The sequence below is a fragment of the Haliaeetus albicilla genome, chromosome 15 (genome assembly GCF_947461875.1).
Source record: "Haliaeetus albicilla chromosome 15, bHalAlb1.1, whole genome shotgun sequence".
Classification (NCBI taxonomy): domain Eukaryota; kingdom Metazoa; phylum Chordata; class Aves; order Accipitriformes; family Accipitridae; genus Haliaeetus; species Haliaeetus albicilla.
This window is the reverse complement of record NC_091497.1, coordinates 19,914,159-19,930,733: the sequence shown is the minus strand read 5'-3', so window position 1 is coordinate 19,930,733 and position 16,575 is coordinate 19,914,159. Positions and strand designations below refer to the sequence as shown.

Below are 16,575 nucleotides of genomic sequence, written 5' to 3'. Positions count from 1 at the left end.
CCACTCTGTGATTCTGTAATTTCTTGCTCAACTACTGAGTCGCTCCAGCTTCAGTTGATTGTCTTTGGCTCTTTGTCTATTAAAAGGGTATATAACGTAGCCTAATTTGCACAGATGGGAGGGTTGGGAAGGGACACGTTTCCACAGCGTGCACCACAGGCATTGCTGAGAAGACCAATTATGCCCAGGAGCAGTCTGCCCCACAGGTCTGGCTCTTCTTTGGAAAGGACAAATACTCAGCGACCACCAAAATTTGGCTCCCCTAGCCTCGCCCTTTCAACTCCCAACCAAAACCTCGTGCCACCGGGTCGCAGTGCAGCAGGCTGGAGTACAGCGAGCTGGTCTTTCAGCCAAACCTCCCCTACGGGTGTGCCTCCCTGTTGCAGGCTGGCAAGGAGGAACAGCATCGTAAACCCAGGGGTGAAAGTCTGCACTGCCAGAGCTCTGTCCAGGAGGCGGGCAGCCTGCCCAGCTCCAAGGATGATGCCAATGCGATTGTTTTCTGCACGTAGAGAGGGGAGCGTGCTTATCTGATCCCGCAACTCGACATGCAAAGTTGAAGGTGGTTACCAGCGGCTGCTCCTCGTCACACTCGCAGAGAGCCGGACGTGTCCCGTACGGTGTACGAAACACCACGCACCAACTTTTCACTCCAAATGGACCGCTCAATAACAAAGGAAAAAAAAAGGGGTGGATGGATTAGATGACAACTGAGCTGCTGTTTGTGCAAGTGGAAGAAATAACTTTTCAGGAACAGACCATGGGTCAGGGCAGTGGACGGTGTGGGCGTTCGCTGGAGAAGTCAGACTAAACAGGCAGTGATGCGTTTTATACTTATGGCACTGTTGGGAGAAAAAAATGATATTAAACACACACAGGACACTGAGGAAGAACAAACAACTTATTGTGTGGAAAGCAAAAATGCTTTGGAAGGGCCAGTAGGACTATGTGATTTTTAAATTCATCAGTGGTTTGAGAGATTCAAGATCTGTTCTAGCATAGCTTTGGTTTAGACACATCTCTTGATAAGGCTCAGAGGTCTCCAAATCAAATCACTTTGTTTACTTGTTTCTCTGCCTGTAACCATGTAAAACTATGGTTTTTATTAGATAAATGGTTAAAAGCAAATGGATGGTAATGCAAGGGAAAGGGGAAATTCACATTTAGGGAGAAATTTCACCAGTAAGGGCAAAGTGCAACTCCAAGCCTCTGACTTGATATCCACAGTTGTCCTAGACTGGCTCAAACATAAAGGAAGCTTCTCTGTGGAATGGTCAGACATGAGGGAGAAGCCCACAGGCCTCAAAATGTCCTTAGGAACAATCACAAATACCAACCCTCTTCAGCTAAATATGAAGCTGATGTTTCCAGTGCACCATTGACCTCCTTCAGTAGCTGCTCCTTTACTTCATGGGCACACAGTGAATGAATCCTCTCTTGGCTGCACAGGTACCATCACTAACTGTGCCAGCTTCCCTACACACGGGGGAAGGAGAGGGAAAGCAGCAGAGAGAGACAGACACACAACTCCATTTTAAAGTACTTAAGGAACTCAGATTATATAGTAATGCAAAATATTTTTATATCATCCCAGGACATTTTTGTTTATACTGCTGAGTGCTATTTTATTTGTTCCAGCTTTGCCACGGATGCACAAACACTGTGAAAGGAGAAAGAATGTCTACTCTATATGATGGCTTTTAAAAAATCAGAAAAGCAAGTAAAATCCATTTCTTAAGCAAACATTCCATTAAAAAAATCACTATATGTTTATAGAAAAGATTTTTTAACAAAGGTTTAATTTAAAAAAGTTAATAACTGGGTATTCCAGAAGGTTTGAGTCATCCACAGTAATAATTAGGGGTTTTGCTCCATACAAAATGCTTTATTTAACCTTCATGCCTCCATTCAGATAATTATACAAATGCATACATTTAAAGGTTTAAACTCTATTTCAATTCACAGCTCAATTCATAGGAAAGTTGAATACAGAAAAGCAATGCACCAACAAAATATGTCTGAGACACCATTAAAAACGATAACACTTGTTCATTTAAATCTTTGAGAATAGAGTGGAATAATCATCCTCTGACAGAATTTCATTAGGGGACTCCCTTTACATTATCATAGGGCAAAAATCACCATTTTACAGTAAGAGGAAAAAAAGCTCTGAGTATATTTACAATACATACACTATACATAAATACAAGAACAACACTTACATAATATTAATAAACTTATAACATAGGTGTTGCCTAAACACTACATACTATATAAATGCAGAGGAAACTATTGGGAAATTAGATCTTCAGGTGTTTACTTTTATTTTTGAAGAAAAGTAATGTTTGCATTTAAAAGCTTTTGAAAGAAGGCAAAAGAAAGACTTAAGAAACTACTATGTTCGCTCGCTAGCACTGGTGGTTTTATTCCTTTTAACTGTAGGACCTCTATTCACATTATCTCTATGGGGTTACCGATAATGACCCTCCCTTTTGCATCTTATCTAGGAAAAAGATTGAGGTGCCATACATACTAATTCCATTGCTGTGAAGCTTCAGTCCCCAATAAATCACTTTGTAAACTAGAGGGATGTTTTTGTATTTTTACACAGGAGGATCAAATAAACACTCATTGGTACATACAATAATAATGACCTTATTAGAAGGAACAATTTGGGGCCAAATGCAACCCCATCCTTAGGATTTCATTCAACTAATGCCATAGGGGAATTTGCTTCTTCCATAAGTGACTTGGCCAAGAATGGTATTTTTCATTATTGTTGTTTCTTCCTAAACACAGCTGAAAGAACTTTCCAATTTAATGGTATTTTTGACCCCACATGTTGATAGCAGTGTCCAAATCTCTCTTTCACTTGAAGCGCATGAATGCGTGTGTCTGTGTGTGTGGGTTGAAGGTCTTAAGGCTGATGGTGCATGAAACTTAAGTAATTCACTACTATCTCTGTGTATATTCTATTGCAAGTGCAAATGGGAGATACAACTTTTTAGGGAGAGACAGCAGGTCAAGAGACCATACTGTGTAGGTGTTCAGCGGAGAACTTCTTATATTACCAAGGAAGCAGTGTGTAGGGTGATAAGGAAAGAAATAAACCGTGGGGTTTTTTTAAATGAAAAATAAGATGCAAATGTAGCAGTGAAAAATAGTTTGAAACCAGAAATGACAACATGAGCTCTGAATTGTGAAAAAGATTAGTTCAGCCCTGAACACTATGGCTCAAACTGTCTTTGCTCTTTCCATCTAGAAAGGCAGGGACAGGCAGAAAAGCAATATCTGAACCTACTGCTGTATTTCATGGTTCATGCTTAAGGCGATCCATCAAAGCCATCACCTGTGGTCCCCTACCAGACACTGAACTATTGTTTTTTAAATGCAGAGGTCACAGCATGGAGCAAGGTTTAGCAAGTCAATGTGTGAACCACCATTCACCTCTTCTTTTTAACTAACAGCATCTTGGCTCACTGAAACTTTTGATACTGAACTGAGGAAGATGTTGCAGGTCACACATATGGACAATAGGATGTCAAATAATCTTTTCTATTCTTTTCATAATAGCTAAAATTCACATGCCCAGTTTTGCTTCCCTGGAGGACTGAACACCTGTGTACTGAATAATCTAAAAATTACCACAAGGGCAACTCAGTTTATTTCACAATTTAAAGTCAGTAAGCACAAGCTGCTAGAGAAGTATGCGGGCGAATCAATAAAATTGAGAAAACCCCAACTCTCTGTTCCGTTTTCCAGAATGAAGGAAAAAAAGCCTCGCTCATTTTGGGATCGTGAAGACAAGGTACCCTTTCCCATGCAAGAACTAACACACATAGGGCTGGAGTCAGCCAAACCTCTCAACACTGCAAGTTTCTAAGGGTGCCTCCTCGTAGTGTTGCTGCTCCAGAACAAAGAAGCAAACCCTCCTCTCCAACAATGGCTCAGGTACGAGGTAGGAAACTAATGTTTCCTTTGTCCTTCTGATGACACATTCTGATGCCCTCCTAAGATCCCCAGCATGAATTGTGTTCTTTTACGTGCTTAATATCTGGATTACTCTCAGGATGACAGAGTGAGTATATGTGTGTTCTGATGGGATTATATCCACCGGTGGCTAACATTTAAAAATAAGTTGTTACTAAACTAGCGGTCTTCTCACATGATTAACCAATGTGCATAAATGTCTAGTTTTACATGTGAGTCCATGCGCTTTTTTTTTTTTGCACCTGCACTTTCTTCTGTTTATGAGCATCTTCGTGCACACCCAGCCTGCCTCAGTGAATAAAAACCAAACACCCGTCCTCCCACTCCAGCAGCAACCCACCAATGGCAGCAAAAGTCTAGGCAAAATGTGGAATTTTTCAAATACAAAATTCTGCCTGGATAAATGAGAGGTACAAATTTAGAGGATGGAAAGCAATCTTCTTTGGCAAAGGTATTACAACAACCAGTTACATTTTGATCTCCAATAAATTCATTTTTAGAAACAGAAGAAGCATGAGGGATGGCATTACCCTGCTATTTTAAGAATCCATTAGCAGTAGTTAGTTGTTTGTTTTTTTTTTTTTTTTACAGAAACCTACCAAATTAAAAAAAATAGTAATTGAGAAAAAAAGAGTGGGAAAGTCACAGCTGGCCATTTTCTTGTAAGATCAATTAGTCTATTGATGCAAATATTCAGGCCACTCAATATAAAAATCTCCTTACTCCATTTTAGGAGTATCAACTTCTTGTTTGCTATTCAAATAGTCTCTAGACTGACAGTCCCCAATTTTTCACTCATTTGTCCCCAAAAGAAAGAAAAGTAAGTGACATATTTTGTCCACTCCTGAAGTCAACCAGTTCTAAGATGATATGAAACACTATGAGCATTACATGACAAATTGAATGGAGACATAAGGTGAACTCTGTGTTTCCAGAGTTTGATGCAGAGGACTTTTCATGAGAATCCCCATTCTACCATATACCCTAAAAAAGCTCCATTGGGCTTATTGCTGGTTTTTGGATTATTTCACTAGAGAATACCCTGGATACATGGGCACATCAGACATAAATTAGGAAGAAATCCCCTAAAACACTGCTTGACAATGACCTCCATTCACACCTACTGAGAATCGATATGGATATGAGTCATTCGTAAACTAAGATTAACTTTCTTCTTACAAGTATATGACAGATGTTACCTGAGAAAATAACTTAAAGTCTAACACAATATCTCAACATGTGAAAATACAAATGGCACTTTGTGTTTGTTTCTGTGCTGCATTATTGTTCTCCAAGTAAAATTTCATTTTCACCTTATTTGTTAACAGAATCCTGTAAGTTATTGCTGTGTAAAAGTATAGGAACATCCCATCAGTTCTAATTACAGGCACTTTCAGTTTCTGTTTCATCTTTTAAAATAGATTTTAGGCTATCTTGCTGAAGTGTATGTGCATTTTAAATGTCACAACCGTCTTGCTACAATTGATTTAGTTGACATGCTACTGCACCTAGAAGACTAAACTCCCCTGGAATCAGCAAAGAGCAGCTGCCTATTTCAGCTCCGCAACCTTTATTCAAGATGCATTGTAGTCAGGGAAATACAAGAAGTAATAAAATCAAATGAGAGTTTGCCGTTACTGTATCTGCAGTTCACTGTAAAATGCCAGAAGGAAAAAAAACAACACAAAAAACCCAAAACCTTTCATATGGTTTTCATTTTAAGTGGTTTTTTTCCTTTATTCAGTCAAAGACATTCTGAGTGTTGACTTACTCGACATTGAAGGACTCAGTATGACTTCGCTATATCGCACGCCATCTGCGAAACAGCAAAGAAGTGGCCACTCCATTTTGCAGAGAAAACATGCTCTGACAAACCAGAACAATTTACTTCTTTTTTGTGTTTAAGCTTTGCAAGGCATTATCTTACCAGTTTTCCTGATGAAAACTAATGTTTTTTAAAAATTGTATTCATTTAACCTATTTACACCCCATGTAAAATTGTGAGTTTGAAAATACTTTTCCACTATCACATATATTACAGAATATTTAAACTGTTACAAGTATAGTAAAAGACTTCCAAGGTATTTTGATTTCTAAAGATGCAGTATCCTTATAGTTACATTTTTGTACTAAAACCTGATTTACTGCAGAAATTGATCAGAATTTAAGCCTTTTCAAGCTACCAACGGGCTTGACTTCATAAGCATACATTACACAGCAACTGTTACGCTAGTGGAACTGTGAAATATAACAATCTTTGAATTTCTTTGTGCACTTCTCCAGTTATAAATCACAGGCAAAGGCATAATACAATAACATGAGCTGGTTTCTTAAGAAGGTAGTATTGTCCTTTACAGTATTTATTTCCGATTCTTCCTTTTGTGATTTTTTTGTTTTTTTTAATAAACTTGTTTATTACCTGCACATGGATGGAGGCACGTGGAAGTGCTGGGGTTTATAGGCATGAGTGTAGAGATGAGCCTGCGGGAGTAGGGCGGATTTACTGAAAGATCTTAAGACTTGTTTGCTGTGGAAGATGCAGTTTCACACACTGACCTTTCCAAACCAAAGTTAAAACTAAAAAAATAAGCGAGATATTAATAGCAAAACTTACTCTGATTTTGAGGTACCCACCTTCAATAAAGGAGAAAGAGATTTTTTCCATTAAACAGCATTTATTATCAGAAGATAAATTTATAAATGGCAACTAGAATACATTTTCAATGTGGCTAATGGAAAACGAGACTTATGATCACTGTTATTCCCATTATTAAAGGGGAGAAAGGTTGTCCAGCTATTTGTCCATGCTCTGCACTGTGAGTTTACCCCAAACATCAACATCACTGATGTAATTTTCAACACTGTTAATTTTGTTATACATTACTCCAGCAAATAATCATATATACAAGTGAGTCTAAATCTATTTAATTAATTGTGTAAGCATGATAGAGAATAAGGAATACTGCATCTTCATCCCCAAGTATAAACTGCTGTTGCAATGAGCCAATTTTACAGTGCTGAATAAAACAGGTGCTGAAAAAATAACAATTTAAAATTTAAAAAGTTCTGTATCAAAGCTGCTTGCTTGTTACGTTTTCCTATAATGCTGGCTACTGAGATTTCCTGACAAATCCATTGAATCCTTTTGAAAATATATGAAATCTGACACTTTGTGGCATAGTTTCCCTTGCAAGCTGTAATGGGCAAGGTGGAGATTACCTATCCTTTACTCACACTTAAAAGCATAAATCTCTGTCTTTCTGAAATAATGGGACACTGTGTATTTGTCTCTCCCAACTGCTCAATTTAGATGGATCTACTGTGTTGTGTCAAGGTGAGATCTGGTACTTCTGCACACTACATATGATGTAAGCCTTTACCACGGTTGTGAAATGTCATGGACCTGTGGTGGGATACCAGGATTTCTGAGGAAACTACCATGGTGCAATCGCCCTTAGTCCTTGCACAAGCACAGAAGTTTGGTGGGTGTGAACGGCAGCCACTGAGGGAAGGACACCCTGGGAATCTGGGGGACATCAACTCCACATCCAAACACCCCCCTCGCGCAGAGTAACTTCTCTTAAAATACTTCTGAAGGGGAAAACAAACCAGAAAAGAACCTCACCGAGTATTTGGGGTCAAAGCCTGCAGGTGCTGATATGAATAAGAAACTTGCCAAGAACCAGTGGCAGACTACTGCTGGTTGTGTAAGTTGTCTGGAGGTAACAGTAGCACGAAAAGCCCTTCCACGTGTGCTGGAAAGGTTGAGGATACACCTCCTGCCTGTGAAATAAGAAAACTTAGCGTATACTCCTTTACCTTTTGGCTTCATTCTGTTACCACTGACACGCTCTGTGCCTGTGTCCCTGGGCGTGAGTGCTGCTTTAACCCTGTATCACTTTGGGGTTCCTTGAATAAAACCAGACCCTCCTTCTGTTGCAGTGTTTCCTATGCATAAAGTAGGAAAAGCTGAAGGACAAGGGATTCACACAGACCAACCTCGGCCTCAAGAGATGAGCTTCCCCAGGGTCTGTGATACATATGCTCCTCCTCAGGCAGTTCAGAGCTGAATGCTGAAATTTAAGGCCTCTCAAGTTCTCTCAGAGGAGTTTTTCTCTCTTCATTAACTAGAGGGGAAGCCTAAAGAGGACACTTGTCTCTCCCAGTTATACCCTGCCTTTGTGAATAACATTAGAGATGATCTCTCTCACCGTTCCTCTTGTATGCTAACAGAATGGCCTTAAGAGTTTCTGGTCAAATAAACTTCATTTTCTATGGGAGAAAAAAATTAGACATTCTGAAAGGAATTCTGTATGCCATCAGTTCTTCAACTGAATTACTGCTATTTGAGTAATTAGTTGGTAAAAAGTTCTTGGGCAGGAAAATAATTTTGTCAATTGACTTCTACCTGACCTGACTTCTTTCCCTAAATGCTGAGAATGACAGATCCATTTAAGGGGACAATATTGAAGTACATAAAAGACAGACCTCAGACGTAATCCATGAACCATGTCACGCACAACACTGACAACCAGTTTTTGAAACCAATGGCAGTAACGCTGCTGGTAAAGACCCAGTTCTGTTGCCCCACCATGCCTCATGGCCTATCCAGAAGCCCTGATCTGTCACAGCCTTCTGAGGCTTTGCACAGACACTTAGCGCCTCTGCTTCATTCCTGATTTGGAGCCGAATACTAAAATGTTGCCGAATTTGGTAGAAGTTGATTACCAATGCGGTCAATGGGAACTGATATGAAGCATTTTTCCCACAATTGTCTGTGAGTAATTTGTCTTGGGTTTCTCTGCTGACCACTCGGCAGAGGGGAGCCTGAGCTGTAACAGTATTGAAGTTCTTCTTTCAGAGAGCTGATAAACTATCCGGTACTGGGGAATATTAAGAACGTATTTAAAGACTGTCAAACTCTGGGGCCTGTGAATGTTGTTATAACATATTATCCCAGTCATATTAATCCTCAATTAACTGTAATTGCTTTCAGTATCTGTATGGGTACTCTGTTCCGGTTTTTCTTAAAGATTACCTCAATTTCAGAATCCCCCTAACATTACTATGGTTACTTCAGGAATCAAAAATTAATTCAGACTGGTCTAACATTTAAAAATGAACAAGTGGCATCTCAAGTTTAATCTCTGCAATTCCTGAAACCAAATATTCATAATTAAATGCATTGCAAAAGACCTTTATGGATACATCTTTCATCTCTAAGCTATAAAAATCTCAACACTTAAAAAATCTTGCCAAGCCTCCTCTTTGTCAAATTTAGCTGAATAGGCAGATCCTTATGAGGAAAGAAATAGAAAAACACTATCCCGTTTGCATGAACAACTGATGACTAAGAGTTTCTCTCTCTCCTACATAATTCAATTAATACAAATTGGTTCACAATTATAGGGCTGTATGGGAATGATCAAGAATTTCCTTTTATTTAATCTGAAAAGGCTTGGATTGAAAATCCCAGCAGAGGCAGCCACTGGTACCCATATAAAGGGCCATTTATATCATACTAGACAGCTGGCAAGATCTTGTTATTCCCTAACTCCCAGGGAGAAACCTAATGTCTTGCAGAGCACCACTGCAGAAACATCTCTCCTTCCTACTTACGGTTCATCCACTGACTCCTCAACAATCAGCTCTTTCCTTTATCCTTCTTGCTTTCCAGACACAAGTATTATGTTGAAGGAAATTAAAATACTTACTTGTGGTACCTAGCAGGTCAGTGAAACCATCAGAAAGATTAACTTAAATGATCTTACGTGCCATTTCTACAGTACACCCCCTCACCCCGCTTCTGTTGGTGTGGAGTAAATTATTGTCCCGAGAGCCATTTTACTCATTATTGCTTTTTCTCTGCAAGAGATGCAGCTGTTTCTTCTCTGTTTTGTTTTGTTGGTACATTCAATACCATTTCATGAATGGCTATACCACTAACCTTGGTACCAGCAAGTATAAGATCTGACTATTTCCTTGTGTTCAAATAACGGTTGTGGGGAAGAGGATAACTGCATGAAAGAAAACTGCACATTGAGAATGGGGTACTAGTTTTTAGATGCGCTCTTTCTATACAAATCAGAAAACGGTTCTAAATAAGTCCATGGTAAAATACAGATACTTAATATTGTACTTTCAGCAGAGATGCTGCTGCCCCTTGTTTATTTTACAGACTCAACAACAACAACAACAAAACAAAAGAAAGGAAAAAAAAAAGATAAAAGAAAAAGGTTAAATGGCTGGTGTCCTCTAGGGCATAATGACAAATTGTGGTACAATATTAAAATGCCACCATTGTTATTGCAAAAGTCTGCTCAAGCGACCCTTCAGCTCCGACAGCGGGACCTCTCCAGCAGAATCTTCTTGCCTACTCATACGCAGCTTGTCTGTAGCACAGCTCGGGCGTAATGCTGACACCGGCCAGATGGTATTCAAATCAAGGGGGAAAGATGGGATAATAAAGGTCTAGCGGTCTTGCTCTCAACAACATCATCATCATCATCATCATCATCATCATCGTCATCATCATCATCATCATCGGTTTGTGATATCTAATCCTCCAATCAGCAGTGATTTTTCAGGAACAAAATGTCCGACAGCTGAGAAAACATACAAGCTATAAACATTTTTTGTCAAAGGATGCAGCATGTAAAATAATGCCCATTCCTGTAGCATTTCGGCTGCTATTTCCCAGGTGATTGTGATGACACTTTCAGGGGGTAGCCATGCTGAGGGGCAGACGGGGTTAACTTCAGATGGCGAGGAGAAGAGTGGCACTTCTTTTCCTGCTTTTTTTTTTAAAATTTGTTATTATTTTTTGTTACAGACATCAGGGAAAGCCCTGCCTGTTAACACTGTAGAGGGGGATTCAGCCCTGCTGAATTCACTCCGGGTAGTTAAGAGACCCAGCTCTTAAACTCGGCTGGAACAGGTAGCGTTTCTCAAACCAGCATGTGCCTGCGGCGGTGGAGCGCCAAGTGATCTGAGCGGGAAAAGCTGCGGTCACAGTCTGCACACTTGAATGGCTTCACTCCCGTGTGCTTGCGGTAATGCCTCGTCAGTTCGTCGGAGCGAGCAAACTTCCAGGTGCAGCCTTCCCAGGTACATTTGTAGGGTTTTTCTCCTGGGAGAGACAAAAGAAAGAGGGGAAGGGGGGAAAAACAGGTGATGACTTTCCCCTTGTTGCTCTTAATCCCCGCAACCCCCTCTGCACACTTCCCATGAACACCCACTGCCTAGGGGTTGCTTTAGGCCAAATTACACAATTAGGAGGTACCGAATCTGCTGAATATAAGGAAAGGGTCTTTAGATTTATCATTCCTGTGGCATTCACATGACTAAGAAAATCAACAGGATTAAGGCAACAATATAGATCCTACCTTGCAGGGGTGATGCAGGGATTAACATCAAGACAAAGGGCTGTGTAATTATTCTCATGACTACCGTACAAGTTTGCTACCCTCATCTTGTCAGGCTACACTTTCTCCCAAAATGACCAGATTACCCAATATTTCAGCAATCTATCACAGGCTGTCAGAGACTTCCAATTATTTTTATGAAGTTTATGAAGGCTTCTCATTATTTGTGTAAATAACAGTGCAGGACACTTCTTAGCAAGCTGGTAAAACTGAACTACGATTTCCCAATTAGACATAAAAATTCAATCTGCAAAACGTCCTCTTTATTTATTGTACTTGCTTTCTGTAAAATTAATTTTGTGTGAAAGATGTTACCAGGAGCAGTGTACAATTTCTAAATGTACTCAGCCATGGGACTTGCACAACACTGTTGATAAATACCCGTTTACTTCAATGAGATCAGATTTGGGCTAAGTGTAGATTTTTGGAAAATCTCACTCTCTGCTTTTTATTTAAAGGTAAGCATGATGCTTACCCCACGTTCTGTGTCGTATCATGCCAGAGGAGAAGATTAATACAGCAAAACTGGATTTTGTGCTTTCATAAAGCAAACTGTTATAAAACCCCATTTTTGCCATGTTTGTAGGCTATACTTATTTGTGATTTTTATCACCAGCCCTCAAAGTCTACATGTTAAATGCTCTTGGCAATTACCTTGATCCCACAGTCGAGCATGCACCAAAACTGAGGAAGGGAAACTGTGTGAGGTCTGTATGTATCTTCCTTTGGTGTGTCAAAAATGATTTTTTACCTCCCCTTCTGAAACCAGTTAATCACAACCAGGACAACAAAAGAGCATCTGCAACAACTGTTTCCTTCATCAGGCACAGTAATTCCTCAGTTATTTATTATCTCTTATGAATCACGAGCAGCTTGCAAGAAACTATTTCAATTACATGAACCAGTGACGCAACACTTGCTTTGTCATAGGCAGCACCTCCCTCCATGCATCTCTTCAAAAGTCAATAAATGCTTTGCTGAGAGCCCTCAGTTTCAAAAGAAAACTCCCAAGTAAGAATATCATCACAAAGTTCAAACAGCCCTGAAAAGTCCAGCTGAAATGGTCATGGGTGCCTCTGTAAGGAAATCGGATGCTGTACAGGCATGTCAGCAGGGTTGTCAGCAACATTTGAGCTCCTTGGGTTGGTACCTTCTGTGCACCATCTGGGCTGTGCTGCAGTTTTGATGTCAGACGGGGGTGGGAAACAGTTGTTGCGAGGAAAACCCAGCAATCCAGGCTCTGAGGTGACCACAGCCCATAGCTGCACCAGCAGCAACTTAGCCTAGATAATTTTATAGTCCTCAGCCAAGCACAAAGCACCAAATAGTGTTCATTGCCCCTGGGTGGCCGCAGCATTGCGCGCCTGGAATCCGGCAGCTGCTGTGAGCTGGACGGGCACGAGCTACATGGCAGATGGTGGGTTGCATGCTCTTGCCAATGACACAGTGCTACAAAATGTGCTCAGATTCGCCACCGAACTTTCTTACATACATACCCTTGCCACAAACAGCTGGTGCGGAGCACTGTACAAATATAGCAGTACCTCCATCCAACTTGGCAGGTCTATCCTAACGGTCTCATCACACCGCATCAACATTTTCCAAGTGGAGCATTGCCCTGTCCATCCTCAATGTACTTTTAAACTCTCTTTGTTTAGACTCCAGATATTGCCCTGGTTGGTTTCTTTGATCACAGAGACTTCCAGAGCAAAGCGTGAGGATATTTCTTAAGCTTTGGATTCTTATTTAAAAGCATCTGAAATTCTAAGTCTCTCCTACCACATAGAATCACAGAATCATTTAGGTTGGAAAAGACCATTAAGATCAAGTCCAACTGTTAACCTAGCACTGCCAAGTCCACCACTAAACCATGTCCCTAAGCACCACATCTACATGTCTTTTAAATACCTCCAGGGATGGTGACTCAACCACTTCCCTGGGCAGCCTGTTCCAATGCTTGATAACCCTTTCCATGAAGAAATTCTTCCCAATATCCAATCTAAACCTCCCTGGTGCAACTTGAGGCCATTTCCTCTTGTCCTATCACTTGTTACTAGGGAAAAGAGATTGACACCCACCTCGCTACAACATCCTTTCAGGTAGTTGTAGAGAGCAATAAGGTCTCCCCTCAGCCTCCTTTTCTCCAGACTAAACAACCCCAGTTCCCTCAGCCGCTCCTCATAAGACATGTGCTCTACACCCCTCACCAGCTTCATTGCCCTTCTCTGGACATGCTCCAGCACCTCAATGTCTTCCTTGTAGTGAGAGGCCCAAAACTGAACACAGTGTTCGAAGTGTGGCCTCACCAGTGCCGAGTACAGGGGGACAATCACTTCTCTAGTCCTGCTGGCCACACTACTTCTGATACAAGCCAGGATGTTATTAGCCTTCTTGGCCACCTGGACACACTGCCGGCTCATATTCAGCCGGCTGTTGACCAACACCCCCAGGACCTTTTCTGACAGGCAGCTTTCCAGCCACTCTTCCCCAAGCCTGTAGCGTTGTGTGGGGTTGTTGTGACCCAAGTGCAGGACCCGGCACTTGGCCTTGTCGAACTTCATACAATTGGCCTCAGCCCATCGATCCAGCCTGTCCATATGCCTCTGTAAAGTCTTCCTACGCCCAAGCAGATCAACACTCCTGCCTAACTTGGTGTCGTCTGCAAACTTACTAAGGGTGCACTTGACCCCCTCGTCAAGATCATTGATAAAGATATTAAAGATATTAAAGATATTCATGAGATCCTTCCCCTGCAACTGCCTCTTTGGTACAGGAAATCCCAGATCTTCTTTCCCTTGGTAGAAGACAAATGGAGAACCCAGTGCAGGAAGGGATGGTTGGTGAAAGAGAAATACCAGAAATAGTTTGTCTATTAAAACAGTATTACTTCGGGTAAGAAACGAAAGTCAGCTGATGGAAGGACGTGAGTGCAGGTCAGTCAGATGGAGTTCCCAGGTGTTGCTTCCAGCCTTCCTCCTCAATGAGTCCTGCTTACCCAGCCTCAGCTATATGAAGGAGACAGGACTAACCACATTCCTCGCAAACTATTTACACCACTGAAGGAAAATCACTCTTACAAGCTCAACCTAAGAAGACCTTTCATTATTTTCAATTAAATATATGCATATAGCATAAGAAGGAAACATTCACTCATATGTACCTTACAAAAGCCACTGTAAAGAAAACTGTGAAAGATATGATTTTTCATTAAGATTAATCAACAACATTTTACGCAGACCTAATTTTTAGGGGAAGAAGAATAATATTACTGTTCTGTTAAACACCTACATTATCTGTGGATGGACAGGTGCTAGAAAACAAATTTCTTCATAGGCAATACTATACTAACTCTCAACCTTTTGTTTGGTTATGTGCCAGACATGAAGACTGACCACTGAGTTTGTAAAACCCAGAAGATCCAGGAGCTCAAAGGATGGAGAAAGGACCAGCAGGAGCAGAATTGCTAGAGGATGGGAAGCTGGCATCAGGTATCACACACCAGCTTTGGCTGATGAGCTTGAGCACTCATAGCTGAAATTCTCAGTACAATCAACAGAGAGAAGCTAGACCTCAGCAGGGGAACTCAGAAAGCGGTGAGTGAGGAGGTGGACAAAACTAGTTTGTTAATTGGAAGAAACTAGCCCCAGTGCTTATAAATATCTCTCTATATACCTATATTCTCTTCATGGCTGGATTGCAGTAGAGTTGAAGTCAAATACTCAACCATTTTCCCTCAGACACTTCTGCCTCTGTGTGAGCACTTGAGCTTAAGTGTCTAAGAAACTCTCAGGTTCAACATGTGGGCATATTTCGGCTCCTTCGATGGCTCGGCAGCCACTGGAGAAAGAGTTACTGTCACGCACCCAGACACTCAAATTCTCATTCAGCTCTAAGGAGCAAAAGCAGGCAGTGTGAGTCTTGCCCAGGGTAGTGGAAACATAGGAATGAAGGAGAAGACAAAACAGTGGACAGTTTTTGGAAAACGGTAGTAGAAAGAGCTGCAGAAAGAGACTAAGAACCTGTGGCAATTAACACAAGGAGAAAGAGAACACTGGAAAAAGATAAAACCCTGTTAGTTCAATCTTCTGAATCTGTAAAGTTTTAGAGTTAAAGAAGCTACCCATTTAAAAATAAATGCCTGAAGCTGTGAACGTTTTCATGGGAGCTGACCCTCTACTTCCGCACCTGTCTTTGAGAGCTCTATTGTTTTGCCCCGAAACCTGACAAAAAGATCCCAAACCACAGAGAAATTGTATTCTCATGCTATTCTGCAGCTTAGTCTTGCAATACATCGATACTGAACAGTATACCATGACAGGCATTTACATGGATCAAGTGGGACCCTGGAGCATGAAAAAGTTCTTCTGGACAGTTCCCTGCAGAAAATGAGTATTTTCTATTGTTTGGGGAAGTTAATTATGAAGTTTTAAAGGTATGACTCAACGCCCCAAATGCAACCAGTCATTTTTTTAATCTTCTATTAACAAAACTTCTATTTCTAAAAGCCCTCCAAATCCTTGCCTTTTGTAGTCCAGATGCCACAATCTAAATTAGTTTAATTACTTTTACTATGTTATTTTTCCTACCCTACCATGACTCCTCTCACTTAAGAACACAGTTACAATGGTTACTCATTAAATCTCCCTAAACTCAAGCAAATAATGAATTCATAATACTGAATAATGACCACTGTTCAGCCGATCCTTCCAAAATCTTCCACCCTCCCCACAACCCAACATCTGTCTTCTGTCTTCCCATATTCTTATTCATGGACTCTAACATCCAGCAGATCATTCACCCAAAGAAATAAATCTCTCTCAAACTTCTACTTTACAACCCGATGACATTCACATATTCCTTAAAAAAAGCCCTATGTAGGTACCAGCAGGAGACCATGCCATATAACAAATGAAGGGACCAGGGTCTGTTCTACCGTGGGCAGAATTTCCCATGCAGTACGTTCCTCGGCAGTTATCCTCTGCCCATCAACTAGCTGGTATCATGGTATTTGATGCCAGATGCTTGAAAGACAGGCACCACAAAACCACCATGTAAATAGTTACGGGTTATTCTGCCAGTGGGGAAACTGCTCTGGAGCTCCAGGAAACAGAGCCAGGCTTATGTTCCCTAGGCAAGGAACTTTAGTTACTGCAATTGCAGA

At 40.9% G+C, this 16,575-nt stretch overlaps 1 protein-coding gene across 13 annotated transcripts in view; it reads right to left on the bottom strand.

Annotated features, from left to right (window-relative positions):
• Positions 1–1,864: 1,864 nt before the first annotated feature.
• The window catches only part of KLF12 (KLF transcription factor 12), a 249,685-nt gene continuing 234,974 nt past the window's right edge, over positions 1,865–16,575 (bottom strand). For all 13 annotated transcript variants that reach the window (XM_069802557.1, XM_069802564.1, XM_069802555.1 and 10 more), the window contains one exon: positions 1,865–11,119. Coding sequence is in view for 11 of the 13 variants with exons in the window: in XM_069802555.1 (XP_069658656.1) it covers positions 10,938–11,119 (182 nt within the window). In the remaining 2 variants the exon portion in view is untranslated. The remainder of the gene's footprint in view (positions 11,120–16,575) is intronic.